This window comes from Prionailurus viverrinus, chromosome D3 (genome assembly GCF_022837055.1).
Source record: "Prionailurus viverrinus isolate Anna chromosome D3, UM_Priviv_1.0, whole genome shotgun sequence".
NCBI lineage: Eukaryota > Metazoa > Chordata > Mammalia > Carnivora > Felidae > Prionailurus > Prionailurus viverrinus.
In genome coordinates, this window is record NC_062572.1 from 7,712,431 (window position 1) to 7,725,432 (window position 13,002).

The 13,002-nt window shown below is 47.7% G+C and overlaps 1 protein-coding gene across 2 annotated transcripts in view; it reads right to left on the reverse strand.

Annotated features, from left to right (window-relative positions):
* The window catches only part of CFAP251 (cilia and flagella associated protein 251), a 68,724-nt gene that overhangs the window by 13,701 nt on the left and 42,021 nt on the right, over positions 1-13,002 (reverse strand). For both annotated transcript variants that reach the window (XM_047828730.1, XM_047828729.1), the window contains 2 exons: positions 9,738-9,828; positions 9,385-9,528 (listed from right to left, as the gene is read on the reverse strand). In XM_047828730.1, coding sequence (XP_047684686.1) covers positions 9,385-9,528; positions 9,738-9,828 — 235 coding nt within the window. The remainder of the gene's footprint in view (positions 1-9,384; positions 9,529-9,737; positions 9,829-13,002) is intronic.

Consider the following 13,002-nt stretch of genomic DNA (forward strand, 5'->3'; position numbering starts at 1 on the left):
AAACGACAATTGTCCTTTCATATGCACATCACTCACATTTGTGTGAGTTTTTCTGGAGGACACGCTCGTAAGAGTAGATTAGGTGGGTCCAAAGACACGTAAAAAGTTAAACAATTGTCGGGGCGCCTGGATGGCTCAGTCGGTTAAGCGTCCGACTCTTGGTTTCGGCTCAGGTCATGGTCTCGCGGTTCGTGGGTTCGGGCTCCACATCGGGCTCTGTGCTGACAGTGTGGAGCCTGCTTGGGGTTCTCTCTCTTTCCTTCTCTCTCTGCCCCTCCCCTACTCATACTATCTCTGTCTCTCTCAAAATAAATAAATTAAACCTTTAAAAAAGGAAATAAAAAATCAAAAGTTAAACGATTATTTATTTCTTCTCTAGACACTCCTAAACAACACTTAAGTGCTGTTGTTGAATATACCGAATACTTCAGGGCTACTATTAACTACTCTGAGATCAAATAATAATGGCCAGGATTCTATTTTCCTTGTTGTCTTTGCAGCCACATATGACCAAAGAGCGTCCGTCACTCATTCATTCATTCACTCACTCATCTGACCAATATTCTCTGAGTGTCTATTTATCATGTCAGCACTTGCCAGTCACAAACAGACGTCTCTGCCAGGGTTGGCCTTACATTTATCGAACTAAGTGGTTACACTACTGTTAATTCACTGCGAAAACCCACCAGGGTTAAACACCGCTCTGCAAGCTAAATAGAAACGTAGCCACCAGTAACCAGGGAACACATGTGACAGGTGAGCCCTGCCCCAACATGATACTCCAAAGTCCTGGAGGAAAAGAAAACTTCTACAGATAGAAGATGAAACTCTGTCTTATGTGAGCTCAACTATAGGAAACAATGACACATAAGTTTTGGTTCCGTCTGTAACACTATGAACAGTGTAAATCTTTCATTTAAAAAATGAAGATGTGTGGGGCTCCTGGGCGGCTCAGTCGGTTGGGTGTCCGACTTCGGCTCAGATCACGATCTCACGGTTTGTGGGTTCGAGCCCCGGAGCTTGCTTCAGATTCTGTGTCTCCCTCTCTGTCTGCCCCTCCCCCACTTGTGCTCTGTCTGTCTCTCTCTGTCTCTCTCAAAAAAAAAAAAAAAAAATCTGTAAGAGCAGCCCAGCCCAATGACTTTGGCTGTGTTATGCCCAGGTACAGTGATCTGCAAAGGATGGGAGTGGTTAGGGATTCTTTGGGGAGGGTTATATTCTTGTGTAATTTGGCTTCAATTTACCACACTGACTAGAGTGAAATCCCCAAGCCAGTTAAAATGACGTAAGAAAAATATAAATAATGTATAGCTTTGGTTGGGTCGGGAAGGCTGAATCTCTGTGACTGAGTCTTTTATGTAACCAAGTTTAGCCGGGCAGACTTCTTCTTCGTGCAACTTCTCGGGGGAGGGGGAGCAGCTGCATCTCAATAGGAAATGTTTCATTAACCACGACAAAGCCTGGATTTAAAAGTTTCAAAGCCCTGAAAACATTTTTATTAAAACCGCTATAAATCCAATGTGAAAACAAGAGACCAAAAAGCTCTCCCTGTGCAGCTTCAGACATGAACTGACTCATCAGCTAGCAAAGTTTGCACACTCATATGGCCACATCTGGATCGGGGGTCTTCAGAGAACATCGCCAAAGAGTGAGTGTATTTTTCTTTTAGGTGGATTAAAAACCCTGGAGTCCAAGGGATTAATGAAGGCATTCGAGCAGGGCACTGAAAGCCTCCTTTTTAACAGCGGGAGAGATGTATACAACAGCCATTGAAAACCTTGCAATCACCATTTTTATTTCTATTTATGTTTGTAACTAATGCTCGATGTCACTTTATGACATTTGTTGAAGACTGACATTTTTTTTCTGGGTACCTTTTGCTCATCAACGAGACATGGAGAGGCTGTTAGGCTCTATTACATCTTGCCAATGACCGGGTAACTGAGTATGCCTTAGTGACTGCCCGTCCTTGCTTCTGCAGGAAGCAGGGAGAGGCTGGTCACTCTGTGTCCACCCTCCGTCTGTAGCAGTTCATGTGGCCGGTGAGTGATGGTCACTAAGGCTAAACGCCCAGAATTCCCTCACTAACCAGGCACGACTGCAGAGGAGGAGGACACGCTTATATAAGCTCAGGGCTGAAAATGGAGAATCCTGAAAGGAGTGCCTGGCTGGTTCAGTCGGTAGAGCCTGCAACTCTTGATCTCCGGGTCGTGAGTTCAAGCCCCACAGTGGGTGAAGAGGAAAGCAAGAAAGCAAGAAAGAAAGAAAGCAAGGAGGGAGGGAGGGAGGGAGGGAGGGAGGAAGGAAGGAAAGAAAGAAAGAAAGAAAGAAAGAAAGAAAGAAAGAAAGAAAGAGAAGGAAAGAAAAGAAAAAGAAAGCCCTTAAAAAAAAAAAAAGAAAAGAAAAAGAAAGTCCTGAATGAGAAGCCTGCCATCAGTTTGATGACTTTCAGTCACTTAGCAAAGTGCCCTTACCAGATGAGTCAAGGAAACAATGAACTGGTTTCAGAAAGGAAACTGCGAGCAAAGAACCACACGGTCGGAGGAGTGTTCGTCTACAGGCCTTTCACAATCACACATCCAGAGATGAGGACTTGAGGATGAAGACAGTAATACTGGATGGTATTTTCCGAAGACTTAACACGTGCCACGTCCTGCGCTACATAGATGCTCATTTAATCGTCCGTCATTCTGGGAGGTGGGCGCCACTACTATCCCAGTTTTACACTCGAGACAGAGACTCGGGAGAGATCCAGGAACTCGAACCAACGCTTTGCCCCAGAGCCCCTGACATGGGAGCCTGGGCTCCCAGCAGCTATCGGGTGCTACGTCCCAAGTAGGAAGGCTTGGATCTGCGACCTTCAGAGAGGCACCGGAATGCTTGCCCACAGGACATAAGTGACCGTGAGCTGGAGACACCCACTGGGGGTGGGGGAGTGGGAGAGGAAGGACCCTCTCCCCAGCTGGACGACTGAGTAAGGGGCACCTCAGTTCCAGAGGCCTCTCTGTGAGGTAGGAGTGCCTGGAACCTACTTCAGAATAGGCCACAGGTGGAGAGGAAGTTGGGGGGTCTGAATGTAATAGGAGTTGATAATTGTTGAAGGTGACTGATGGGTACACAACAGTTTATTACACTATTTTGTCTGCTTTTGTCCATGCTTGGAATTTTCCAAAATAAAGAGTTAAAAATAAGTAAAGAGGGGGCAATCACATCAACCTCTTAAAAAGAGCACACCGTTTCAGGGCGCCCGGCTCAGTTGAGCGTCTGACTTCCGCTCAGGTCATGATCTCACAGTTTGTGAGTTGGAGCCCCGTGTCACCCTCTGTGCTGACAGCTCGGAGCCTGGAGCCTGCTTCAGATTCTGTGACTCCCTCTCTCTGTCCTTCCCCTGCTCATGGTCTGTCTCTCTCTCAAGAATAAATAAACATTAAAAAAAAAAAAAGAATACACCATTTTGACAGGAAATACTGAAGTAAGAAGAGGGTCTGAGCAAGCACCTATTCTGTGTCACACTGGATTGGGGGGGGGGCGCTCCTTGGACTCCTGTCCTCGGGTCCTCGTGATGACATACGAGGTCAGAGCTGCTTCCAGCCTCATCTGACAGATGGGGACGCAGGAACTCAGACTATAGTGGAAATGACTTGCCAAGGGAGCCAGTAGGTCAGCCAGGTTCTGCGTCCCTGCCCTTCCTACAACATGTGCTTTTCCCTCCTCCTCAGTCTGGAAGTACTAGGCATTATGCCAGCCAATCCCTCGAGAAGATGGGTATTAGCTTAAGATAAATGTTTGGCTAAAAAAAGAAGATGAACCATAGATACAATAGAGAAGATGAAACGCAGAGGGAGTAGAGCCTGAGTGAGAAGTCAAAGGCAATATTTCCAGACTGAACTGAGACAGGTTTCCACAATCAGTCCATTTGGGGGGTGCTATCCTGCATGTATACACCTCACTTCAAGACTCCCAATGTCCAATAAACTTTTATTTTTTATTGTCCTTTAAAGTTTATTTATTTATTTTGAGAGAGAGAGAGAGAGCCAGCTCACGCACAAGTGGGGGAGGGACAGAGAGGAGGAGAGAGACAATCCAAAGCAGGCTCCACGCTGTCAGCACGGAGCCCAATATGGGGCTCGAACTCGTGAACCGTGAGATCTCAACCTGAGCCAAGATCAAGAGTCGGACGCTTAACTGACTGAGCCACCCAGGTGCCCCTTCAGTAAACTTTTAGCGCCTCAGAATAATGGACCCATTTTTTTTTTCTATGCAGAATTCCATTTGGAGACCACTCCTCTGCCCCAGAATCCTCATGCTCAAGGTGGCTGACCCTGCCTCTGATTCCAGGTGCAGGAAGTATACAGGCCTGGCCAACCTGAGCAGCACCTGCCCAAGGACAGTGGCCAGGAGGCTGGGGGTAGCCACCAGGGCTCTGGGTTTGTGCATGCTGAACATGGGCCAAGGGACTCCCTGAGAAGAAAGGCAACACGGAGGCAAGTGAGGCCCCGGAAGAAGGACACCCTCTGGAGGCAGTGTGAGTGCCCGGATGAGGTTACACTGGGTGTTACCGCTGCCTCTAGAGTTGGAGTGTGGCAACCCAAAAACTAGTTCGCCTTAGGTTTCTATAACCCGTAACCAAAGGAGAGTCCTGACCAATAATCCTGTTTCACTGTGCTGAATCGTCCTTCCTCCAGCGTAAGTGGCCTCGGTAAACACCTCAGGGGCCAGTGTGCTAAGGCAGGGGTTTGAAACCTGGTGGGGGGCGGGGGGAATGCAGATTGCCAGGCCGCATACCTGGAGATTCTGATTGGCTAGACCCAGGATGGGCCCAGGAATCTGTCTCCTTAGCAAGTGCTCCATGTAATTCTGATGCAGCCTGCCAGTTTGGGAACCAATAGTCCAAGGAGCGTGCTTTGGAGCTACAGCTCCCAGGAACACTTTCATGTGGGTCGCGTCAGCCTCAACTTTCTCCCTACCTGCTTCCATTTCCGGGCATGTACTTTTACCAAAACGTACATTGGTCAAAAGACCTTTTGATGGGGCGCCTGGGTGGCTCAGTCGGTTGAGCTTCCGACTTCGGCTCAGGTCACGATCTCACCGTCTGTGAGTTCAAGCCCTGCGTCCGGCTCTGTGCTGACGGCTCAGAGCCTGGAGCCTGCTTCGGATTCTGTGTCTCCCTCTCTCTCTAACCCTCCCCCGCTCATGCTGTGTCTCTCTCTGTCTCAAAAATAAAATAAAACATTAAAAAAAAAAAAAAGACCTTTTGAGGAGCTTGTTAGAATACCTGTTGAGCTTAAGGTGCTCTCCCTGGTCTCTGCATGGGTCTGTGGGCTCGCAAAGCTCATCTTTCCAGATGCCATCTGGAGAATGAAGGTCATCTTCCCGTCACACCCAGAGCACACAAAACAGGTGGTTCTAGGTGGGCCACCAAAGCTAGGAGAAATACCAGGGACCACAGCTTACACCCCTAAAACGCACCAAGCCACCAGGGTGGGCACCACATCTCAGCTGGGTCTCAGGCCTTCTGTATGCCTGATGGCGGGCCGTGAAATGCTACATTTTTGGAAAGCTGTTTGGCAGCACAGCCTTGAAGTTCCTATTCTCTGACCCAGTGATTCCATTTCTAGGACGCTGAGACTGGAAAATAATCAGAGGAGTATGCAAAAACTGCACACAGAGATGCTCATCACAACCATGTCTCTGACAGCCAAACACTTCAAGACAATCTACATGGCTGTCAGCTGGGGACCGGCTCAACCAAGTACCCAGCCTGTAAAAAGCATGTTGTCTACATCAAACGAAAAAGCTCCCGCCCGGTGGGGTGTCTGGGTGGCTCAGTTGATTGAGTGAGCACCCAACTCTTGATTTGGGCTCAGGTCATGATCTCATAGTTCAGGGGATCGAGCCCAACACTGGGCTCCGTGCGGGCAGCATGGAGCCTGCTTGGGATTCCCTCTCCCCCCCCCCCGCCCCTCCCTTGCTTGTGTGTGTACACATGTTCTTTCTTGCTCTTGCTCTCTAAATAAATAAATATTTCTTTTTAAATTATTTTTTAACGTTTTATTTATTTTTGAGACAGAGAGAGACAGAGCATGAACGGGGGAGGGGCAGAGAGAGAGAGGGAGACACAGAATCGGAAGCAGGCTCCAGGCTCTGGGCCATCAGCCCAGAGCCCGACGCGGGGCTTGAACTCACGGACCGTGAGATCGTGACCTGAGCTGAAGTCGGACGCTTAACCGACTGAGCCACCCAGGCGCCCCAAATAAACATTTTTAAAAAGCTTCTGGGGGCGCCTGGGTCGCTCAGGCGCCTGAGTGTCCAACTTCAGCTCAGGTCACGATCTCACAGTTTGTGGGGTTGGGCTCTGTGCTGACAGCTCAGAGCCTGGAGCCTGCTTGGGATTCTGTGTTTCCCTCTCTCTTTGCCCCTCCCCTGCTCGTGCTCTCTTTCTCTCTCTCTCTCTCAAAAATAAATAAACATTAAAAAAAATTAGGGGCGCCTGGGTGGCGCAGTCGGTTAAGCGTCCGACTTCAGCCAGGTCACGATCTCGCGGTCCGTGAATTCGAGCCCCGCGTCGGGCTCTGGGCTGATGGCTCAGAGCCTGGAGCCTGTTTCCGATTCTGTGTCTCCCTCTCTCTCTGCCCCTCCCCCGTTCATGCTCTGTCTCTCTCTGTCCCAAAAATAAATAAACGTTGAAAAAAAAAATTAAACAGAACATTAAAAAAAAAACTTCTGCACAACAAAAAGAAATTAGTAAAATGAAAAGGTGACCTATGGAATGAGAGAAAATATTTGCAAACCACATATCTGATAAGAGGCTACTCTCTAAAACATATAAGGAAAACATATAACCCAATAGCAAAAAAATAAATAACCCAATTTAAAAATGGGCCAAAGAGGGGCGCCTGGGTGGCGCAGTCAGTTAAGCGTCCGACTTCAGCCAGGTCACGATCTCGCGGTCCGTGAGTTCGAGCCCCGCGTCAGGCTCTGGGCTGATGGCTCGGAGCCGGGAGCCTGTTTCCGATTCTGTGTCTCCCTCTCTCTCTGCCCCTACCCCGTTCATGCTCTGTCTCTCTCTGTCCCAAAAATAAATAAACATTAAAAAAAAAAAAAAAGGGCCAAAGACCTGAACAACCATTTTTCCAAAAAAGATATTCAAACGTGAAAAGGTGCACAATGTCACTAATCATCAGGAAAACACAGATCAAAGCCATAATGAGCTGTCACTTCACACCTGTTAGAATGGCAAAAGGTAACTGGTGACGAGGATGTGGAGAAAAGGGATCCCTTATGCACTGTTGGTGGGAATAAAGAAAGAAAATGTGATTTCTGTATACATCGTGGAACACTATTCAACCATAAAAAAGAAGGAAATCCTGCCATTTACGACAACATGGATGAAACTTGAGAGCTTTATGCTAAGTGAAATAAGTCAAAGAAAGACAAATGCATGTATGTGGAATCTAAAAAAACAAAACAAAAAAACCACAACACCAAACTCATAGAAATAGAAAATAGAGAGTGGTTGCCAGGGTACAAACTTCCAGTTATAAGATGAAAAAGTCCCAGGGAGGTAATGTACAGCATGACGACTATAGATTTTGAAAGTTCTCACCACACCAAAAAATTGTAGCTACATGAGGTGGTGGATCTGTTAACTGACCTTACTGTGGTGATCGTTTTTGCAACAATACATATATAAAATTACTAAACTGTATGCCTTAAACTATATAGGTTGTATGTCAATTTTGTCTCAATAAAGCTGGGGGGAAAAGTATATTGTCAAGGAATTTTTGCCACCATGCTTACAAAACAACAGTTACTGAGAATGTTGATACACGGGTGCCTGGGTGGCTCAGTCGGTTAAGCATCCGACTTCGGCTCAGGTCATCATCTCGCGGTTCGTGAGTTCGAGCCCCGTTCGGGCTCTGTGCTGACAGTTCAGAGCCCGAAGCCTGCTTCAGATTCTGTGTCTCCCCCTCTCTCTGCCCCGTCTCTGTCCGTCTCTCAATAATAAAGTAACGTTTAAAAAAATGTAAAAGAATGTTGATACAAATATATACATATATATACACATACACAGATATGCCTATATACTCATACAAATCTGTACATGTGTACATGTATATGTACACATCCTCTGTAAACTGTTGATATATATTGTCACAGACACATATAAGCCATATAATGCCAATTCCTTATTTAAAAATATAGATGTATCTATATCCATGCATAAAACAATAGAAGGAAGTCCACTGAAATGTTAACAGTGATTATCTCTGAGTAATTTCTATTTTCTTCTTTATAGTTCTATTTTCTAAATCAGGGTAAGTTACAAAATTAAGGCATATCCTTTAAAAATCATGTTTTCAGAGAATTACTAATACATGGAAAATGCTTGTGAAATGACATCAAGAGGAAATATAGGATAAAAATATATATTCAACACAATACCAATTAGGTTTTTAAATTATATATATATATATATATATATATATATATATATATATATGAAATATATATACAAAATTTTATATAGATATCCCGGAAAATACTAAAAACTGTTAAGTCTGTGTAGTGGGATTATTAGTATTTTCTTCATTTCATTTGTGTACCGTTTCCAAGCTTTCTTTCCTTTTTTTTTTAAGATTTTTTTTTTTAATGTTTATTTACTTTAGAGAGAGAGAAGGGGGGAGGATCCAAAGCTGGCTCTGTGCAGGGCTCGAATTCACAAACTGCGAGATCATGACCTGAGCCGGGGTCGGAGGCTTAACCGACTGAGCCGCCCAGGTGCCCCAAACTTTCTACAATGAGAATGTGTTAATACCTCAAGTCTGAGAGAAAACCCAGTCAGTTGCATCGTCACCACGGTTTCTAAGGGGAGCACTCTCCCTCGAGAGCTTCTGGTCCCCTGCGGCCGGGCGTGTTGTGTGAGGTCATGAGGAATGACTGTGTCTCCTGAGCCCACAGCACAGGATGAGCACCCACCTCCCAGAGGCGCCCCATTCACACAGGCCAGGTTAACAGCAACTACAAAGTGAAGGTCATCCCAATAACGACCATTTACGGAGCTTTTCCTATGCGCCTGGCCCTGTGCTGAGTGCTTTGTGGGCATTTCTCGGGCATCATCTCCTTGAACTCATCAGGGGCCAGTCTAATTCCAAACCCAGGCTCTTACTGGCATCAAACTCTGGTAAGGAAGAAGTCTTTAAGGAATATCTTTATGGTAAGTCTGTTTCTAAGGAGAGTGTCTGGGATGCCCACAACCTTCTTTTTGATCCATTTACGTAAGAATAATGTTAAATTTTTACTTTTGACCTATAATTGTTGCTCCCAGAGGTCATTTTCATGAATAACATGTCCCACTGCTGCTCTTGTTTTCGTTCCGCCTACCTTTTCTTCCGAGGGGTAAAAGCCAACTGCTCTCATGACAAAAGGAAGCTCCGACAGGCAAATGTGTTCCGACACCTTTCTGGTCTCCATTGTATCAATTCCTTGACTACGGAGCTGAGAATAGTAAAAATAGTCTTCCAGCTCCTATGTGCAAATACAATGAAACACAACACACATTTTGGCTCAAGTCTGCAGCATCCATTAGGACTTCAAGGGCATTTTCTAGAAAGTACGTTCTGAGCTCAGTGGGGAAAAGAGCTTTGGGAAAAAGGCAAGAAGGTTCATCCCGGGCTCATTTGTTTCACAAACTTAACTAGATGTTACCAGGAAGTGTTTACTCTGAGGACAATTACCCTGTAGAATTTTCCTTCCCTGCCACCAGCCACCAGACCGTAGAATGGGGTCAAGTCTTCGCCCCCGAGAGAAACTGCAGCCTCCAGAGCACTAGAACGGTGACAGAAACATCGCTGTTAGGGAGCGCTCGCGCCTGAGCACTGGCCAGGCCCGAGTCCCGCTGGCACTGCGGACCTCGGCAGGGTGTCACGATGCCCATACATGTAGGGTCTCCGTAAACTTGTCGGGAAAATTCCTTCTGAAATGAAGCCAAAAACGGAAAATTCAATTTCAATGTGGAACCTGGTGGTACAGGGTACCTGCCTTAACGGTAGTGATATTCTCTCGCCGATGACAGGGCAGGCGTTTGGCAATTTGTGGGCAATCTTCGGGGAGCATGGCTCCTCCCCTGAGGGAGGCAGGGAGGGGGGGAGGGAGGGAGGGAGGACCCCTGTGCACTGAAACCACAGTGCTCCCCAGTGGAGCCGCGTCCCTCGTGAGATCTGCGTATGACCAGAGCCAAAAACCGGGGTAAGTGCAGGTACACTGCCAACACTAATTGCTTCCATAAAAACTCGGGAGGCCACAAGGGACCCATGCCAGTCAGATAAAAATAACCCTCTGCTCTCTAACATGGGGTCAGGTTTTCTAAAAATAGGCACCGTAAATGGTAAGAAAACCTACTTTTTTGTATGAGACTGACTCTGCCTCGCACGAAATACACGTAATAGGAAATCATTGTAATAGTCCACTAACTGGATTTCTGCTAATCAGGCCATTAGCCTCTTTGTGGAGTTATTAAAACACACTTCGGTGCAGACCACAGCAGGGAAGTGGTTAAGTATCCAGAATCTGGAGTCAGAGGGACACGCGTTGAGTCCTGGCTCTGCCACTCGCAAGCAGTGTGGTCACGGGTCAGCGACAGCCTCCCTGGGCCCCAGTTTCCTCATCTATGAAATGGGAATAGTCACAGGTCTGCCTCACAGGGTTGTTTCGAAAATAAAGTGAAGGCACATAAAAGGTTTGACACGAAGCCCTTTGTTTTCCTCCGTGATGAGTGTTTGTTAGGTGTGGTGTTGAATCAGAAAGACTGGATGTGAATCCCAGCCCCACCACTTACTCCAGTGCTTGGGGGGGGGGAGGGGGGGCGGTCATTTAGCACCCTGGAGCTAGTTTCCAGATATATGGGGGTACCACCGTGGGGACACTGCCAGTCCCTGCCTCCCGGGATGGCTGTGAGCATGAAATCAGACAATGGGTGGAGAGCAGTCAGCACAGGGCCCGGCCCAGCGAAGGCTCAGTACGAGGAGCGATTATTACTGTTGAACTGGGCATCACTATACACCTGCATGGCTCTCCTCTTCAAAGAGTCAGCCACAAAAGTGTGCTGGTCCTCTGTCGGGGGAGCCCGCATAAGCAGGCTGCCTTCGGGTCTGGGGGAGCTGGTGTATTCTCCAGGGGGCCTGAGGCCCCTCCCTGGCAGGGCCCAGGCTTCACCCAGCTCTCAGCTCTGGTATTAGCCATCGAGGCAGGTATCCAGCAGACAGGGCTCCTTCTCTGTGGCCTCCAGGCTTTGTCCAGGCCCAATCCCGACAGGCTCTGTGGGAGACCACTTTTAGCCATGTGGCTCTGGAACAGGGCCAGGTAAAGGCCAGAGGCGACACAGAGGAGCCTGTCACTACCAGGAGTATCTGGGAAAGGCTCACAAGAGCTCCGGATTCTCTGGAAACAGCACTCTGGTGGTCAGGACCGTACTATGCACCCTACTTCCTGCCCGCCGCTGACTGACCGCAGAGAGCGAGAGGGACAGGACTGGCCTGTCCAAGCAGAGCTGGAGAAGGAAACCCACTCCCTCTGCGGTGAGAGCTCCAGTTGTGAAATCTGAGGACTGTCAGTGGCCATGTTCACTCCGGGTGACAAAATCCACTTGTGCAGAGAATGAAGCCAGTAGCAGAGCCCCACAGAGAGCAAGTGGCGAGGGCACCGCGTGCACACACAGTCCCTGCACCTCGTGCAGCATGGTTACCTGAGATGCCCATGACCTTCTCATTAATTCCCCTTTGTGCTTCAGTTGGGTTTCGAATACTTGCAATAAAAAAGGGGGGTCATTAGGGCACAAAGGGCAAGGATGCTTATTGCAAACCTACTGTGTGCCGAGCCATACTTCTGGGACATGAGCTCAGTGAGGAGAAGCAGTGAACACTGTAATCAGCACATGGTAAGTTTCAGCAAATGCTCCCTAGGGGAGGAGGCAGGAGAGGAACAGCAGCTGTGGTAATCTCTACCCTCAAAACACTGATGGTATTCCCATTTAACAGATGGAGAAACTGAGACTCAGAAGTTAAGGGACTAGCCTGAGGTCATACAGCAAGCAGGCAGGAAAAGTGGTATGTGAATCTGGGTCTTTCTGCTCTTGTCTGAGCACAGCAGCAGGACCCCAGGTGGCTATGAGGTGAAGCAGAAAAGAGCAATGGGGGATTTAAAAACGGGTGCCAGGGGCGCCTGGGTGGCTCAGTCAGTTGAGCGTCCCACTCTTGATTTTGGCTCAGCTCATGATCCCAGGGTCGTGGGATCGAGCTCTGAGTCAGGCTCCACACTGAACATGGAGCCTGGCTTAAGTCTCTCTCTCTCTCCCTCTGCCCCACTTCTCCGCTCGCTCTATCTAAACAAACAAACAAACAAACAAACAAAACCATAAAAACCAAATAGGTGCCAAACAAGGGGAGGAAAAAGGCAGCATGCCGGCAAAGTCGGGGCAAAGGCACAGCACAGTACGCGTGGAATGAACCCTAGGAGAAGATGAAGGGAAGGGGTCTGCCCAGGAGAAGGTCAATGTGCTGCAGAGATCGTATTTGGGCCCAGAAGCACCCTGATTACAATCATGGGAACGTGAGCGGACTTAACATCTGTACTTCACCCTACGACTCAACATCTGTACTTCACCCTACGACTCACCGTGGTTAGACCAGCAGGGAATTTTGTTTGTTTATTTGTTTAGGGTTGTTACATTTCTTCCCATTAGTGGAGCACTGAACATATTAAGACACCAGAAACAGCAATGAAGTGCTAATTAGCTTATAATGATCCTTTGTCCCCACAACAGATTAAATTGAAATTCTCGGAAGCCTGGACTCTGGCCAGGCACCGGGAAGCCATTGGAAAGCGGGTGCCGTTTTTCACCCTTTAATCTCTACCATGATTATCGAGAAGAAGACAAAAATGAAAAGCTGTGTGTTGGGGGGGATTCTGTTCTCTCAGCAGGGTGTGGCTCGCCTCCACTGTTCC